This window comes from Argiope bruennichi, chromosome X2 (genome assembly GCF_947563725.1).
Source record: "Argiope bruennichi chromosome X2, qqArgBrue1.1, whole genome shotgun sequence".
Taxonomy (NCBI): domain Eukaryota; kingdom Metazoa; phylum Arthropoda; class Arachnida; order Araneae; family Araneidae; genus Argiope; species Argiope bruennichi.
In genome coordinates, this window is record NC_079163.1 from 58,065,064 (window position 1) to 58,084,566 (window position 19,503).

Consider the following 19,503-nt stretch of genomic DNA (forward strand, 5'->3'; position numbering starts at 1 on the left):
CATCTTTTCATGTATTCCTTCCTGTACTAAATCCAACATCAATGATTACTCTTTTGGACTAGCATGTAGTCTTGTAAGTTTTCCTTTTTTGACATGGCTATTAAATGCCTGTTTTCTCATATTATTTAGGCTTATTATCTTCTTACAAAGTGAGCAGTACCCAACAAATAGATTTTGCGAACTTCTAGAGCCCATTTAGCAAAATCAGGATTGATTATTTTATATTTCCATCCAATTCGTATTAAATACGTATTTTGAGCAGCTCATTGTTTAAAAAAATTCTCTAATCTACTTTGAATAAGTTCACAGTTTCTCAAATAATAAACAAAGCATTCAATAAATTCAAGTATGGTAGACTAAATACCATGGCTTTGCTTCCGCAGGTTGAATGTTGCTAATCCTGCCAGAGAAATATATTGTATTCTCTTGCGCATGCTCATTAGCTGAAATTCAGGAATCTCATTGAAAAAGAACAATTGCCTCAGAACTAGAATGATCTATTCAGAAGAAAAGGGAAGAGAGAAAGGGGGTATGTTTCTGCATTACACATTCGCGAGTAATAGTTTCATTTTTAGAAACTATAATTACGATCTTATATTCTTGCAATCTTTAGAAATCAGCATTTTTCAGATGGAAAAAAAAAAAAAAAAAAAACCCTAAGGAATTAAAAATTCCCTGAATTTCCTCAGTTTTTATGAAAAATTTCAAATTTCCCTGCCAAAAAGCCAAAGGTTTTTTATGACGATTTTTAAATTTCCTATGTTTTTCCTGCTTTCCCAGTGGCCTGGCAACTCTACATTAAATGTTATTCCTGGCCTTTATGCATCCATCCCATGTCGCATACAATCTGTAATTAAGTCAAAGAGTGATCCAACCCTCTAATAAAAAATAAATAAAGTTTTCCACTTATTTAATGGTGTTCTTATTATTTTCTCACCTATCTGTATTTTACATGGCAGTTAATGATACGCTGATGAAATTAACGCTTTGATTTTTAAGTTGCATAAGAACTAACAAAACACAGATTTTAAACTAGTATTGATGATAAGGACAATAACTGAAGAACAAGGAATTAATTTTATCACTACACTTTCATATCACAAGAAAAAAAAAGGGGGGGCAAACGGCAATGATGAATTTAAATTACATGGAACCTTATACAAGAGGAATTTTTGTCAGAACCAGTTTTGGAACTCCTCATTCACAGAATGTAAAGCAAAATGCCACAAGAACATCACATTTTTGTTTAAAATAACAATAACAATAATAATAATAGAATAAAATGAAGCATGAATAAGCTGTTCTTGACATCGATATTTATCAAGGCAACAAAAAAACAGCTGCAATTTTATATAATAAGATTTTATTTTTAAAAAAAATGTTACAATGTATTCTTTGCTAATACCATCATTGGCATATAGTATTGGTAATGAATTCCTTATTATTTATCAATAATTGTATTGGCATTGGATTCATTGTTGAATATCTTAAAAGGAAAAGCAGAATGAATATTCAAAATTAAAACAAACCATATTAAATGAAAGGTATTTGATAAGGTTTGCTCTAATTATGAATGCTATCAACAAAATCGTCCAAATCTCACAAGTGTAATTAATTCCTATTTTTGGAGTTATTAAAAAATTTCCAGATTCAAACATTAATAATTTGATTCTGAAACCGAAAATTCTCAATTAATTACAATATTATTTCCAGATACGATTATTTATAATTGTTACAATTACAATTGTTTCTTACATAAGGATAATTTTAAAGATCACATACAATTTACGTTGAATTTTCAGAATAGTTTTAGCATATCTCACTGTTATAACAAATGAGCATCAAATTAATTCATCGAACTTTAGACTATTACAGTTTTTAAAAGAACCCTTTTTAATCACGAATGCAGACTAAATTATAATTCAATAAAAAATTGGTAATTACTTAAAATAATGCAAAGATATGGAAAGAATTTTTTTTCCTTGAACAAACAGTAAAATAAAATTTATAAAATCTGACATTCAGAAATTCATATTACACTAACCTCAACAAGCTTGATTTCTTTAAATAAAGAGAAAGCCCCTGAGTCGAAATTTCCACTGATAGCCTTTAGCCTCTGTAGAATTAAAAAAAAAATTAATAAATGGTAAGATTTAACAAGAAAATTAGAAATTAAAAATTCTACAAAGAAACATTCATTCAAGAAACAAAAACACTAAAATACTAATATAAATATAAATGCTACAGAAAATAACTTAGAAAAGTAAAAAGAGAACAATCGACACTAGTTATATATGATAAATTATTTATAATTATATATGATATAAAAATTTGATAGTCATATCAAATCAAATTGATGTATTAGTAGTCAACATTTTTTTTTTACTGCAACATTTGAGCGATTAAAGATGCCTAATTTATAGAATGCCATAAAACTGTTGTTTAAAAAGGTTGTAATCATTCTGACTTTCATATTTTTCCTAAAATAATTATAAAAATATAACCACTAGTATGTTAGTAAAATAAGAAAGGAAAAGGTCTCCTATGCTTTGCAATGTAGCTCAAATTAAAATACACAATAACATACTAACTGCAAAACACTGACATTCGTCAGTAAGAGGTTCAAGAATTGATCTGGAATTAAGCCATGAACATTCCACAAATAAATTTACATCTTCAACAGGTTTCAATGCAGCATTTTCTTCACACTCATATTCAATAAAATCATAGCGAGCATATACCGATATTTCTATCTGTAACATAAAAATAAAAAATTAGTTTTCATAAATAATTCATCCACAAACTTGCAGTCATATTTAAGTTAAAGATGGGATTTATTTCTGTTCAAAAAACTTGAGGGATCTTGTCCAAAAATTGTTCAAAATATTGAATTTCATTTTATTAGCTCATTCTATGGATCTAAACTTTCTATTCATTCTGATAAATTTCTAATTCATTTCTATTCATTCAATATTTCGGAAGTTACTTGAATTTTAATTGAATTTTAATTTGCATTAATAAATGAAATATAAACACAAATGAGATATTACAAAAAGACCCTTTTCTAAAAGTTAAGATTTTTTTATCTCCATTAAAATGTTAAGGACTTTTTCGGTTTAAGACTGAACTTTCAATTTATTTACATTTGCTTATCACTACATGCATGATTAAATTTAAATGCAGGAAACATTCGCGATCCAGCATTGATTTTTTCACATACTGAATATAAATGAGATAGAGGTAAATTTTCTCATTTTTCATTATGCATAACAGTAAAAAATATTTACTTTAATAAGGTAGATCAAACGATTTTCTTTCAAGGTGGTTTTATTTCAATATAAAGTTACAACATCATCAAAATAAATAATGAAAAAAATGTCACAATGAAATGATTCCCTGTACTAGATTATAACTTCATTTCAAATTTTATATGAAAAACAAATATAACAGTCTGATCTTTAATTTATAATGATTTGCATTGTTGTCCCATCTTTCCGTAAGAGACATTATATATTAAAATAGAAAAGAAAGAGGACAAAGTCATAATTAGTTTTAAAATTATATTCAGTTCTTGTACTACCCACTACTAAAGCGTAAATACTAATTAATTAAAACGGATAACGAAGTAGAAAATGAAAACAAAACAATATGCATAAATATGAAAATACATTTGCAATAAGCATCAATACAATTCTTAAAATCGATAAGTTGTGATCATTTTTTAAGATTACAGATTCTTTTAATTAGTTTACTTGAAATATTTTAAATCTATGATTAAATATTGTAATATACTAATTTAAAAAAACCAACTTAATAAATTTATTTTTAAATTTTATTTCAATAATAACAACTAATTGCAGTTTATTTACAATGTACAAAATAGTATTTTAACGACATACATTCGAGAATGAAGGTGGAAATCCTTTCAGATGAATGTCTTTTAACACAGATAGTTTTGGTAATTGTTCTTGCTTAGTAATTGAACCTAGAAGTAATTTAAAGTAGTCAACAAGCAAATCAAAAATTTAAATAAAAAAAAAGTTATTATTTCACATAGAAAATTCATTCAATAGATGAAAATAATCAAAGTTAAACATACACATTCGTTTATAACTCGTTTCATCAATAAATGCGACCCATGGAAAGGTGATTTCTTCAGCAATAAGAATTTTTTTTTAAAGTGATGATCATGTCATATGGGTATCAGCGGATAAAATTAAAATACGGAGGTCACCATCAGATTTCAATGCACTTTCTTCATATGATATGATAGCAATCCTTCATACGGCTCATCAGCAATCATTCAAACGGTTACAGGAGCCACACTCACACCATTTTGAGCTTGTAGCAGGGTTATTCTTAATTGTATATAATAAGACGCCCTGCTTTCTGGAAGAGTTTTTCAATATATTCCCCTACCCAGTCATGCCTACAAGCAAAGAGCCCTCTACTTGCACCCAACTGTTGGTCAATTCGCTCGAATGACCAACAGTTTAAAATCTACTATTGATTATGGACATTCACTAGGGAGTTATTTAAACTTTAAAAATATCATATTTTATAAAATGTTGCTTTACTGTTTCCATAAAATAACCGACACTAAATATAAGAACTTTAGAGAAAAATAAAAGAAATTAATACCTTTATTGAACATGTGGAATCTTGCATTTTTGTTTTCCTTCCATGATCCAAAAAAGGACGAAGGTTTGGAATGCCCATCGTGACAAACAACAAGAATTGGTAGTCGTTTCACACTTTCTTCTTCAATGGAATTGAACAATGATAAAAGCTTTCTGAAAAGAAATATATATAACTTTTCTATGACCGTATGCTGACCGTATGTGTACGTCCCTCTAATCCACGAGCAGCTGCCTAGACAATAAACTGTATATCATCAGATAACTGCACATGCTTATTTTGTTAGAGAGTTGAGCTTTTAAAAAATTTTGGACAAGTGCTCCTATTAAAAATATTTATTGTTGCTACGTTTTGTTTACCTGAAGTTTTCACTAGCAACCACTGAATGAATTACAAAAGTAGGGTGGCATAAAATCTTCCATAAAAGTAACTCAATACTTTCGGATTTATACATTTTTTCCCAAGCTTTCCAGAAAGACCCGATGAACTGCCCTTAAATTTTCACTATATAAAGAGATGCTTGTAATACAGAGAACTTTTCATCATTATAGCAAATAGGGTTCGGACCAGAAGTTTATGGTAAAAAAATTGGAGCTCACTTGTAAAAGTTTCTTAAAGAAAAAAAAAAAATTTCTTCCTTTTGCTTATAACTTACAGAAGTTTCCACCAAATGATATAAAATTTACAAAATACATAAATTGACTATTTACAATATATTAAAATTTGAAATAAATGCTTTAAATATAGTGGGAAGTATGGGGATTTGCAGCAAATTTTTCACTTCGCAAGTGCGAAAACATAACATTTCTTCTTTCATAATTTCGAAACCAGGTATATAGAAAACTAATACAAGAACTTGTATTGAATGCCACTATAAATAATAAAATTTAATGTAATTTCAATTCGTCCTTAATTTATAAACATGCTGAAGTATAATGCATAATTTAACCTTAGTAAAATTCAGTATAACTATTTTAACATCGAACTTGGATCCTGGGACCGTTTGACTCCAAAGCAAATACGTTGCTATCAGGTCATCATGGCCTTCAAACGATTAAAAAAAAAGTTTTAGTTAACAGCTTTAACGTAACTTGTAATTTCAGCTTCTCTCCAGAATCACAAGAAATTAAAATTCAATTTTCAACATTCTAAGTATTTATATTTTTATTCCAGCATTAGAAAATTCAACTCACTATGTCAAAATAAATAAATAAATAATGGCACTGATAGCCATAGTCTTTCTTTTTATTGTACGTTTTACATCATTACTTCAAAATGTGTCACTAAAAAAATTTACTATCATGAATTTCTAGGAAATTTAACTAAATCTATTGTAAGAGTAACTGAATCTTATTTTGAAAATTCAAATAAATATTCAATAATAATAATTCAAATAAATATTCAATAATAATAATTCAAATAAATATTCAATAATAATAATTCAAATAAAATTCAAATTATTTGAAATTCGAATAATAATAATAAATAATGTCATTTGTTCGAACAGGTCGACATTTCAAAAATCTGTTGTATCGAAAGTTCTCAATAAACATTGATTTTCCCTTGTTTTCTGTTTGTTTTTTCTCTCATTTCTTGAAGCTTTCATGACACTAGCTTCACACCTTAATTAGAATATGACGCTATGTTCGGGGACCAAACATGTTATATTTCAAAATACTCGTCATGACTTGTTCTATCCGAATCTGTAAATGTTAGACGCTGCATACTTTGTGGGACACCCTGTATATTATATATATATATATATATATATATATTGTTACGAACCTGCGGTGCGGCTTCCCAGCATAGTGGGTTCCATAGGAGGTCCCAGAGCTTGGCGACCATCTGGCGACGAATTTGGCGACTTTGGCGCCAAAATAGATTATATCCGAAACATCGAGAATTTTCCCGATTCGTCCAGCAGGAACAGAGATACGCCTCGAACGTTCCTGATTGGTTGAGAGGCTTCTAGCCCCGCCTCCTGAGACCTATAAACGGAAGCACCCGCAGTTGCCGGGCAGTGTGGACGAGTCGCGACCCAGAAGTGGTGAACCTGGGAGCAGTCGAAGAGTTGTCGGAAGCGAATGGTGAGTCGAGTCGTGGACCAGTGGAGTCGAAGAGTGGTCGGAAACGACAGTGAAGAACTGGCCTTCCAGAGATAAGCGGAGCAGCGACGGAGTGAAGCCAGCGCTGAACTAAGCTGTGTTCTACTGTTTGCACGTCTCGGCTGAAGATAATCGTCTGCTGTGCTGTATATAGTTGTCGTCTTTGTGCTGCCCTGTGTGTCTTCGTGTAAATAAACGTCGTTGTTTTATTTTCTACTGCCGCCTGGTGATTGAGCGTTCTTCACACCATTAACTATCCAAACGAATCCCGGAAATTTCGTAACAATATATATATATATATATATATATATATATATAACCTAATTAGTAAAAAATATCAAGTTAATACAAGCAAAAAGGAAAAGAAATCAAACCAAAATAAAAAATGAAACCAGAATAAAAAAAAAAAAGGAAGACTTTCTCAAAGGTCACCCTCAGGCAGGGATTTTTAAAAAAAGGGGATTTTTTCTGTGAGGGGTCTGACTTTATATATTGACTCCTCGTGACCCGAAAATCTTCTTAAATTAAGGTCTAAGAAATACACCATATTTTACAGAAATTCAAGGGGTTACGAGAGGACAATATGGTTGGAGTAGAAGTCAAACCCCTCACAGAAATTTTTTTTAAAACCCTGCCTGAGGGTGACCATTGAGAAAGTCTTCAAGCCGGATTCTTTTTTTATTCTGATTAACTTCTTATTTTGGTTAAATATTGATTCTATTTTTATTATTTTTATTTTCCTTTTTACTTGTATTAACTTAGTATTTATTACTAATTAGGTTACGTTTATGTGTTTTAGTAGTAGTTGCATTAGCGCTCTCTAAATACATTAGTGCTTTTTTAGTTTTATTCAGAAATAATTTTAATGTTAGGTTGTTTCAGAAATAGATTTTAATTTGGATTTTTATAATGCTTATATTTTTGATTATTTCTTTATATATATATGCATACACACACATACAAAAATTCTAATATCTCCAACAAAATTTACAAAAACACTATTATAAATCAATTTATAAGGGATAAAATAGGCAACAAAACAAAATTAGTCAAAAACCAAACAAGCACTCAACAGATAATCTTACTACATACAATATCGACATTTCGATCTTTGAACTAAAATTAATGAGTAATTAAATTAATTAAAGGGTTTGAAATGTAAATAGAGAATTGCATATTATAGAGATGTTGAAACACTTGCAAATTGCAGCAGGCTCATCCAAGCGAACAAGGTATATTACTGAGCCTCAAAAATGCCTTCTTTTGCCAGAATTGGGGGGGGGGGATAGTAATTATTCTTCATAATTTTCTGTGAAGTTTTCTTCTTCTTCTTATTATTATTATTTTAACTGCTCCCCAATTTATACCTTTTAAGTTAAAATATAATTTCTCTATTATTAGCTTCATCGAATACATTTAAAAGTTATAGCCTTCATTTGGCAACTTTGCTTATAAAGCTGCATGAGAATTCTAAGAAACATTAAAACTACTCTTTGCAACATAGGTTAAATTACATTACAAATAAAGGTTATTATGATCTTTGCGCAAAACTTTAAAATAATTCAATAACTAATTAATGCTCTTTGCATAAGCATCAGAATAAAATGCGGCAGCATAAACATAAAAATAGTATAATTAAACATACTTAATAATATATATTTTGAAAAAGATTAAGACATAAAAAAATCAGTTGTTCTAATCAAAAACTTATGCCTTATAAAAGTTTTTTTAATTATATTTATTATTACACATAATGCTATACTTACATATTAATTCCAGTAACAAATAACTATTGTTTGTTTATTACAATTAAAATGCAAAAAATTACAAATAATTATTAATTACGAAATTGAAATATCAATTACTGAAATACTAACAAAAAATATAGTTGAAAACAATCAGTCCTGCTTTAAATAAATTTAAAAAGTTTAAAGCTTCTTTTGCGAAAGCTTAAGGTTCAATTTACTTCATCATGGGAGGCATAACTTTTATAGATAAAAAACGGTACGAGAAATATCAATCTACATTGTGACACAAAAGCAGAAAAGCAAAAGAGACCAAAATTTTTCCCTTCGATGGTTTTACAATGAGATTTTGATAGGGATTTCTTTGACATGGGTAGTATTAGGGAAGGGAAATTTAGGTATCGTTAAAAGAATGTTGTAAGAATTAGAGATTTTTATATCTTCACTCAGAGCATGAGACCTGCTGAATTCAGAGTACATATTGAATTAATTAAATAAAAAAAGAAAATTGGATTAGGAAATACGATAACCCTTTCGAATGAAGTTAATATGGGCTAAATTAAGATAAAATTAGGAGATTAATTAGGATTTAAACCAAGCACACACACACATACACATGTAAAACAAATTTTTTAAATTTTTTAAAATTTTTTTAATGATTTTTATTCTTTATAACTTCAAAGAAATAATCAAATATTTAGGTTCCACCCAAATTTTTCAGTCCAAGTCATGGCGAGTAGCATAGTGAACCAAACAGGAAGTGAGAACGCAGAAGAAAGCGGCCATTAAAAAAATTATTCTCAACTTATATAGTTTTAGAAAGGAATCTGTGAACTCAGGATTTTGATTCCATGGGGAAATTTAACAGCCCACACAACTCTGATGTTACAGTAAAGCCAGTTTACATGATTAGGGAATTGCTAATTGCTTTTTAGAACACTGCTAGTTTGAAATTATTACATGCATGTAACTTCCAATAAGTGGTCCAAAAAAAAAGCTCTCTTTGAAACAGTTACAGAATTAACTTCTTCAATCTTAGGGAAAAAATTCAATTTTTTAAGTTTTTAAAATTTTCTTTGCTAAATCCATGACCAGGGATGCTCCTATCACAAGAAGACAGAAATCAGAAAAAGAAAAAAAAGGTGTGAAGATACATTTAGAGCTTATATAGCTTCAAAACAATATTTTATCAAATTACAGTTGAACAAGCATTAAATTCATGTGTGCTTTTCATGCAATACTGTAAGTTAATGCTGGACAGTTAAAGTCACAGAAATCAGACTGAGAAGCATGAGTAGCCAGAACCTGGTATATCAGAGATTTAAAGGAAAATTTGAATCTAAGCAAGGGAAAAATTATTTGAAGAATATGGATAAATTGAATTTAATATATATATATATATATATATATATATATATATATATATATATATATATATATATATATATATATATATATATATATATACCGGGTGTCCCATAAATTTGTAAATACTTTAAAAATTCATAAAAATTGAAGGACTGGGTATATTTGAATGCGGTTTGCGAAACTATTATTCTCATGAAGGGTTTTTTTTTTATACATAAAAAATAATTCAAAAATTTGTCAATAGAGGCCGCTGCATACAAGCAAATCAGTGGAAATATGCAAATTAAAGTCTTATGAAAGGCAGAGTGAGCGATTGACACATCATTTCTAAAGGTTTGCATAAGGTTTGTATTAAGATGTTGACACTGGTGGATAAAGCACTATTGGTAAAGTGGTTTTATGTCAGCAACGAATCGGCGGCTGAAGCCTTACGAAAGTTTAGGACCCAGAAAAGATTGAAGAAAGGTTCAGGTCAGATCACTCCTGCTGGACTTGTTTCCCTAGTACACCGTTTCGAAGAAACTAGAAGTTTGTGTCATCGGCCACGCAATTGTGCACCTTATTTAACAACAGTCCGTAGCCCCGATGTCTCTTCGCAAATGGACACGCTAAGGGAACAGTCTACAAGTGCAGTCAGTAGCGCACGAGAAGTGGCACGAATAACTGGTATACCGTATCCTTTATGGTGTATTGCAATTGTACCCATACAAATTGCAATCGCTACATCAGCTCTTACCAAATGATACAGCTAAGAGATTGGAATTCTCAAATTGGACTTCGGCGAAAATTGAAGATGATCCGCGATGGCTGCTGAAAATATTGTGGACAGATGAGGCTCATTTTGCTTTGCATGGAACAGTTAATACACATAACTGTAGAATATGGGCACATGAGAATCCACATGCTTACACTGAGAAGCCCCTGCATTCACCACGGGTTACTGTTTGGTGTTGTTTCACTGCATCCATTATTGTAGGCCCTTTTTTTCTTTGAAAAGCTATGTAAAAAAGCAGGATGGAAGACATGTTCAGTTAATGGAACAAGTTACTTGGAAATGTTACAGAAGGAAGTGATACCGTCCTTATTGGAACACGATGTCCTTGACACAGTGACATTCATGCAAGACGGGGCACCTCCTCACATCGACACCGAAGTGAAGGCATTTTTGAGAAGAACTATTACTGAAGAACGGATAATCAGCCGTCACTTTACACATGAATGACCCCCACGCTCACCAGATTTAACACCCCTTGATTTTTGGCTATGGGGTTACCTTAAGTCTCGGGTGTACCGCCATAGGCCAACTTCGTTAGTGCAGCTAAAGGAAGCCATTCGCTACGAAATCTCATGCATTCATCCGGATATGCTGTATGATGCAGTTACCAGTGTTGTCTCCCGCTTCCAAACTGTTATTTGTGGTGATGGCGGACACATAAAACAAGTACTGTAGTACTGGTGTGATACGCATGTAAACAATTGCTTGCATGCAAATAAAAGTATTTTTCCCGTAGAATTATTTGTTTTGCTTGTGTTTAGCGCCCTCTATCGACAAATTTTTGAACTTTTTTTGTATGAAAAAAAAATCCCCCTTCATGAGAAGACGTTTCGCAAACCGCATTAAAATATACTCATTCCTTCAATTTTTATGAATTTTTAAAGTATTTACAAATTTATGATACATCCAGTATGTATATATATTCATAGGCTTTAATGCATAATTTTATCACTTATGATTAACCCAATTGCAAAACTGAAATCGTTTTTTAGCAACCATAAAAGCATTTCCTGACAGTTTAAGGGTAAGATCACATTTTGAAATTAAATTTATTCTTTAAAACTTATTTAATAAATGAATAAAAATGACTTTAAAATGAGTAAAAACTTTAACACTTCATTCATAATAATTCGACTATTTTCTTACATCTAAAAACTAAATCGATATAAATCTTAAATATAGTAGAAATATATAGTCTAAAACATAATCCTCCTATTTATGCAACTGATACAAATTTTCCTTTCAAGGTCATTTTTATCAACAATAAAAAAGATGGCACAGTAAATTATAATTTAAAATATAAAATCAAAGCCATAAAAGCATCTTTTTAAATGATTTACTGCAGAGGTTTACAAATCTTAAAACATAAAAATTTACAACAAAATCATAAATTGGTTTATTATGAATATTTATTCTACACCCATTTTACCAAATGAGCATTAAAAACTCACCTTCCTATATTTTCAGACAATGGATAAAGGAAATGATTTTCTGTTAGCTCCTTCAAAGTGATGATAGCAATCTCTCTCAAATTCAATTGCAAAAGAGAATCAAACTGTAATGCCAAAGGTGACCCAGCATCTTCTGAAAACACCTCATCACGATTACTTTCAGTTTCTGAAATTTTCTTTGGCTAGAAAATAAAATTCTACATGATTCAAATGCTAGATTCTAAATTTCCAGAAATCTAAAATTGCACCAGATAATATAAAAAAGTAATTTAATGTACAAAAGAGTTAATCTCAACTTGAATATTTTAACACTATCACAAAGAAATAGAATTTAAGTAGATGCATTCATAATAAACTGAATACACAGTTTTTAATTTATTCATTTATTTTTCCCAGATGCTTCAGTGAAAGGAGAAGATATTTAACCTTTCCAAATTGAAATAAAAAATTTCAGATAAATTAAAAATATTTTTTAAAAAGTTTACAATAGTGAATTATATTCAAATTGTTGAAGCACTTTGTACCTTTAGTTTAGTTACATAAATGTCTCGTTTTGAATCAACCCTAAGGACTATTTTGTGACGCAACTCATAATTTTAAACCATGATTATATAATGAAGACATCACTTGAGCTCATACTGGCTATTAACATTATTACAATTGCATGTTTTGTCTTAATGATTGTGTAAAGTTACATGTAATTTTTTTTTTTTTCTCTTCCTATATTTCCATTTGATAGTTTTTCAATATTCAATCATATCACCCTCTTTCACTGTTGAGGAATACTCTGCATAGCTCAACAAATATATACCATATTAAAATAATAGCCTAACTGCAATGTTGAATTAATGATCCATTATTGATGTATTTTGCAATGTCAATGGATTGAAGATAAAGTAGAAACAAAAGTAAAGTCAATGGGAAATAAAAAGGCTTTGCTCTATCCTTATGGTTGCAAATTAAGTTAATTCGGTAAATAACACTTCAAACATCCTTCTGCTTGTGTGGCATGGAAGTTTAAATAGAAGAGAACCAGCTTAGGTACTGTATTCGCCATCAGACCATGGTTTAAAATTACAGGTTCCAAAATAGCTTTTCCAATCAAACTAAACTTAATTGTATACAAGGTGCTGCCGCATTCGACCGACAAATTCAGAGAGGTGATAGTAGGCATCAAGAAGATAAAAAATCAACATACTGCACAGGGTCCAAAACAACGTTTAGTAGGTGAAAATCTTATTCAACTATAAAAATATAGAAAGTTCGAAAATTGTTGGAAATTAAAAAAATTGATAAAAAAAAGTAACAAATGACAACAAGTAACAAATGACAAAAGTAACAACTATGAATTTTTTCAAGTGAAAGAGCATTCTTAAAAGTTATTTTTCATTTAGGTAACATGCCGATTTGATGATTCAGGGGGTAATAAATAACTGAAAACGAAAAAGTAGTTTAGGACCCTCAATTGCAAAAATATTAAAACTCGAAGAAAAATAAAAACATGAAAATGTAATGAATTTTATACTCATTAATTTGATACAATACTTATTAATTTGATTATACTCTATTACAGTTTCACGCCGATAGATGGCGTATCTGTCGAGTACAAAGTTCTGTTAATTCCTTTTTGTATCAGAACGTAGAGTGTGTAAGAACGATGCTAGCACCTAGACGTGGCACCCGATTGTGAGCGGTGTCCTAATCTGTAATAGTTTACATGAAGTGGCACAAAAAACGTGTCCGAAAATAAAATGGTGTTCACCAGAAAGAAATGAATAATTATTTGTAGAGAATTACATTAAGTGGTCCGTCGACTACGCAGTATTGAACCATCGAGAGTTTTGAGAAGTCGGCAAGTGTTTCTGTTTTGCCGCATGTGCTTACTTGATATTGTTCTCAGTGATTTTTGAATCGTTAGAGTGATCTCCAATGGATATAATGTGTAAATTCCTATGATTGGACTATCCGATGATTGCATTAATGTATCCGTTTTGGTTTCAGGGTAACTGTGAGTATACTTTTGTTTTCTAAACTTGTGTATTAGTTTCGTTTTTATGAGTTGCATATATTCAGAGTTCTCTTTTCAAAATGCTTTCAAAACTTAAAAAGAGTGAATTAATTGAAGTTGCCGAGGAACTAGAAATTAATATTCCTGCAGGTGCCAAAGTAATTACTATTAGAGATTTAATTGAAAAGAGCGAGATCTATAAAGATAATTATGAATTCGCAAAAACTGTAGTTGAGTCAATAATTGATAGGAAAAAAGATTACGAGAAAAATGAAGCACAGACACTAGAATTGGAAAAACTTAAACTCGCGCAAATAGAAAAACAACTTGAGCTTGCGAATTTACAAAAAGATGCAACACAAAAGGTTAATGTAACAAATAGCGATTCTGATTCTAATTTTAGCTTAGAAAGTTTGATAAAAAGTGTAAAAACTTTAACTATTCCTGTTCCTACACGAGCAGAGTCGTATAATTTATTTTTCCAATCGCTTGAAAGAGCTTTCAAAACCAAAAATGTCCCAGAACAATTCAAATCAGAGATCCTATTAAATATTTTAGGCGAAAAAGTTACCAATTTAATGATATATTTAAATGAAGATGAATTGTGTATGTATGACAAATTAAAAGAATTTCAGTCCACCCCACAAGAAGTTTTAAATAATTTCCGTAAAGCGAAAAAACGTCCAAACGAAAGCTATATCCAGTTTGCATCGCGACTTAGTGCAGCCTTTGATTATTATTGTCAATTAAGAAAGGTAAATGATTTTAAGGGAGTTTGTGAACTCATGGTTTCGGAAAAAATATTTGATTCATTAGATCGTGAACTACAAATTCATATTGGCGTGAAACAAGGAGAATCTTGGTATGTGCCACCAGATTTGGCCAGGCATTGCGATATTTATGTATCGTCAAAATTCAAAAACGATAGTAATTTGTTTTCATGACCGCAAGTTGTAAACCATTCTCAAAAATATCGTAAAGAATACATTCCACAAAAAGCATTCGTAGCGGAAGTTAAAACTCCGAAATGTGTAATTTGTAAATCTAATGAAAATCATTCCCTGAATGTATGTCCTGTTTTCAAAAATATGCTTGTTAATGAGAGAATTGAGGTCGTTAAAAATAAGCAATTATGTTTTAATTGTTTAAATCACCATAAAATTGCTAACTGTTATTCAAAATCCAGTTGCTCCATTTGCAAAAAACGACATAACACTCTTTTGCACTTGGGAAATACTCAAAGCGAAACTGAAACTCGTTCGCAAAATGCTAACGCGGGATTAAATCCAAGGTCAAATGTATTCGTTCCGCGAATTGAAAATCCCAGTCATAATTCTTTGCAACTGATGAATGAGTCACCTGCGAACAGTACGCATTCATTCACTGCTACCAACTTAAATGTAAACAAATTGGTTTTATTAAGTACTGCAAATGTGATGATTGAAATTAATGTAGGAATGTTTATGAGTGCACGTGCGTTGCTGAATGTTGGTAGTATGAGTCATTTCATTTCAAAAAGGTTAGCCGATAAACTGAATTTGAAAAAAGAAAGACGAAACATTTTGGTTTCTGGACTAAATCAATCATCATCTGTTATTAACTCGATCGTAAAAACGAAAATTTCGAACGTAAGCAGAAGCTTTGAAAAGGGAATTGAGCTATTGGTAGTGCCGCATATAACAGATAGTATCCCCTCCAAACAATTTGACATTGATACGCTAGAATTAGATAGTTTCAATTTAGCGGATGTGAGTTTCAATGAACCTGGAGATGTGGATATTTTATTAGGTGCCCAAATATTCTATGAACTTTTAAGATCGGGTCAAATTAGGTTTCCGGGAACAGGCATTGTTTTTCAAAATACTGTGTTTGGGTTTGTTGCTACCGGAAGTGTTCCAATAGAAAACGAAACTACTGTTCATTGTGGGTTGGTAATAGAAGATTCGGATGCAAATTTAAGGAAATTTTGGGAAATTGAAGATGTTGAGGGAGATAAATTACAAAATGATAAGAGTTTAATATGTGAAGATCATTTCATGAAAACACATTTCAGAAATGACGATGGAAGCTATGTTGTTAAAATGCCGTTTAAAATAGACCCCCCATGTTTAGGCGAGTCAAAAAGCATTGCTACTAAAAGATTTAATTCACTTTGGCAACGTTTGAAGAGAGAACCAGAGTATAGGCAACTATACAGCGAATTTTTAACTGAGTATGAGAATTTGGGGCATATGCAGGCAACTTGCGAAACTCCAAGGTACATTATGCCTCATCATGGCGTTTTTAGGCCAGAAAGTAGTACTACAAAATTACGCGTTGTTTTTAACGCATCAGAGGCAACGTCATCTGGACAATCGCTTAATGATAATTTGTATTCAGGATCTGTTGTCCAAGATGATTTGTTTGCTATTTTGTTGAGGTTTCTAAAACATTCTATAGTTTTCACCGCTGATATAAAAAAGATGTATCGTCAAATTTGGATACATCCAGATCAGTGTGATTTACAATGTATTTTATTGAAGGATTTAGAGGAAGAGAAATTACGTGTATTTAAGTTGCTCACTGTTACCTACGGAACCAAATGCGCTCCTTACTTGGCGACCAGAGTACTAAAACAAATATGCTGTGATGAGCGGAACAACTATCCTTTAGCCGCTGCTGCTGGCAAAGATTTTTACGTCGACGATATACTCAGTGGTACCGAGGATTTATCTTCTGCCATTGAACTACAAGACCAGTTAATACATTTGTTAAAATCAGCTGGCATGGAGCTTCACAAATGGAGCTCAAATAATCCTGTTTTGTTAAAAAAGTTCCAACGTCGGACCGAGAATACAATTTCGATAACCCTAACTCAGCAACTTTAAAAACTTTGGGATTACAATTCAATCCTGAAAAGGATACATTTAGTTTTAGTGTTCAAAAAATTGCGAGTCCTGCAACAAAAAGAACAATGCTATCGGACATATCCAGATTGTTTGATCCTTTAGGCCTCTTAGGACCTTTGATAATCACAGCGAAGATGTTCTTGCAGAAGTTGTGGATTTTGAGAATTGATTGGGACGATGAAGTTCCCTTACATTTAAATAGAGAGTGGGAAAAATTTAGTTCTGAACTGAGTCAATTGAAAAATGTAAGCATAGATCGTCATGTGTTGTTCTGAAAGTAGACCTGATAGGCTTCGGAGATGCTTCGAAAAATGCATACGGTTGTGCCATCTACACCCGGTCTTTGTCAAAGTCTGGTGAGATAAAGGTGTCACTCTTATGCAGCAAATCTCGAGTGGCTCCCATCAAAGAAATTAGTATCCCACGTTTGGAGCTGTGTGCAGCGGATCTGCTTTCCTAGCTTACCGTTAAGGTTCTGTCATCCTTGCAACTAGACATTCATGGAGTACATTTGTACTCGGACTCCACTGTGGTGCTTGCTTGGATCAAAACTCCACCTACATCGTTGAAAACTTTTGTTGCTAATCGAGTCACTAGGATTCAAGAGTATACTGAGAACTTCCAATGGCATTATGTAAATACTGCTGAGAATCCTGCGGACTTGATATCACGAGGAGTTTTCCCCTCAAAGATCCAACAGTTGGACATTTGGTGGAATGGACCGTCTTTTCTTTCATCTAGTAGCTGTCCAAACTTCAATGACGATCCTGGTGTCTCAGATGATGAATATCTTCTTGAGGTGAAAAGAACTGCGAAGAACTCTGAACTGAATAATGATCTTATGATTAATCTTTCCATTTGTAATAATCCTAGTTTTTTACAGTGTATATTAGATATAAGTAATAGTTATAGTAAAATTGTTCGTGTTTTGAGTTATGTTTTCAGGTTTGTCAAGAACCTAAAGGGAACAGTGAAGAAAACAGGTCCACTGAATGTTGAAGAGTTCTTAACGGTAATTGTGCAAATTGAGGGAATTTTGAATTCTCGACCATTTTGCCCCTTGTCAGCTAACGAGGACGATTTTGAGGTTCTTACTCATGTACATTTTTTAATAAATAGGTCTTTAACCTCTTTGAATGAGCCTGATTTGACAAATTTAAAAGAAAGTCATCTCAAGAAATGGCAAAAGGTAACTAGACTTGTACAATATATGTGGAAATTTTGGCATCGTAATTATTTAAGTCAATTACAACAGAGATCTCAATGGATGTATGACAAAAATTATGTAAAATTAGGAGATTTAGTGGTATTAATTGAAGATAATTTGCCTTGTTATGAATGGGCTATGGGTAGGATAATTAAAATTTATTATGGTGATGATAAGAAAATTCGTGTTGTTAAGATTAAAACACAGTCTAGTACTTGTAAAAGAGCCATTTCTAAAATTTGTGTATTGCCTATGGAACATAATTAATTTGTAATATTTGATGTTGAAATTTGTAAGTTTTGATTCTTATTTCTTAAAGATGTTGATTATTATGTATATTGTGTATTTTTTACTAGATTTGTGTAAAAGTTGTAATATTGTTTATGTTATTCAGCATTGTAATCTCTTGAAACCATGGGGTTTCAAGGTGGGGAGTATGTTACAGCTTCACGCCGATAGATGGCGTATCTGTCGAGTACAAAGTTCTGTTAATTCCTTTTTGTATTAGAACGTAGAGTGTGTAAGAACGATGCTAGCACCTAGACGTGGCACCCGATTGTGAGAGGTGTCCTAATCTGTAATAGTCTACATGAAGTGGCACAAAAAACGTGTCCGAAAAAAAAATGGTGTTCACCAGAAAGAAATGAGTAATTATTTGTAGAGAATTACATACTCATTAATTTATAGCGTAAAAACTGGAGATGTTTCAAGATATGCCAGAAAAACCAAAATGGGCAGGAGAAAACATTGCGGCAACATCGGTATCGATGTTTGCAGAGGGTGTTGCCCAAATTCGAAAGATAAATTCAGAGAGGTGATAGGCATTAAAGAGATGAAAAATTACCATGCAGCATAGGATCGCAAGGTATGTTTATTCCATGAAAAACGCAAAAACAGACGTGGAGAAGAGAATCAGCTCAGAGAAGAGAAAATCCCTATGAATGCGAGGATTAGGAACAAAGTAGTTTAGAAGAAGCCTTTTCGTTTGTAAATTTTCCATACGTTCGAGGAAAATAAAAGCAGCGAGCATTAATGAGCATTACAGAATTGATGGTAGTTGTCAGATTTTAGAAATGACGAATATGCATTTAACTTCAGGCTGAGCAGATGACAATGAATGCCTAGAAAACAACGGAAACAAATTATAATTACTGAAATATTTTTTTAATAAAATTTGAATAATTAATTGGTAGATGAAAATTTGCCCAACAAGGAAAATGGCAAATGCAGACTAAAGTTACTGTCTGAAGAATTTTACCCAAAAGAATGAATGTTGGCTTCTAAGGGCTTAGACACTTAGCCTTTTGGGTTTGTTTCC

At 31.5% G+C, this 19,503-nt stretch overlaps 1 protein-coding gene across 3 annotated transcripts in view; it reads right to left on the minus strand.

The window, feature by feature from the left end:
• Nucleotides 1-19,503, minus strand: part of LOC129960723 (protein zwilch homolog) — a 46,863-nt gene that overhangs the window by 13,815 nt on the left and 13,545 nt on the right. For all 3 annotated transcript variants that reach the window (XM_056074313.1, XM_056074314.1, XM_056074316.1), the window contains exons 5-9: nucleotides 12,083-12,264; nucleotides 4,642-4,793; nucleotides 3,900-3,985; nucleotides 2,592-2,753; nucleotides 2,045-2,116 (exon numbers count right to left, since the gene is read on the minus strand). In XM_056074313.1, coding sequence (XP_055930288.1) covers nucleotides 2,045-2,116; nucleotides 2,592-2,753; nucleotides 3,900-3,985; nucleotides 4,642-4,793; nucleotides 12,083-12,264 — 654 coding nt within the window. The remainder of the gene's footprint in view (nucleotides 1-2,044; nucleotides 2,117-2,591; nucleotides 2,754-3,899; nucleotides 3,986-4,641; nucleotides 4,794-12,082; nucleotides 12,265-19,503) is intronic.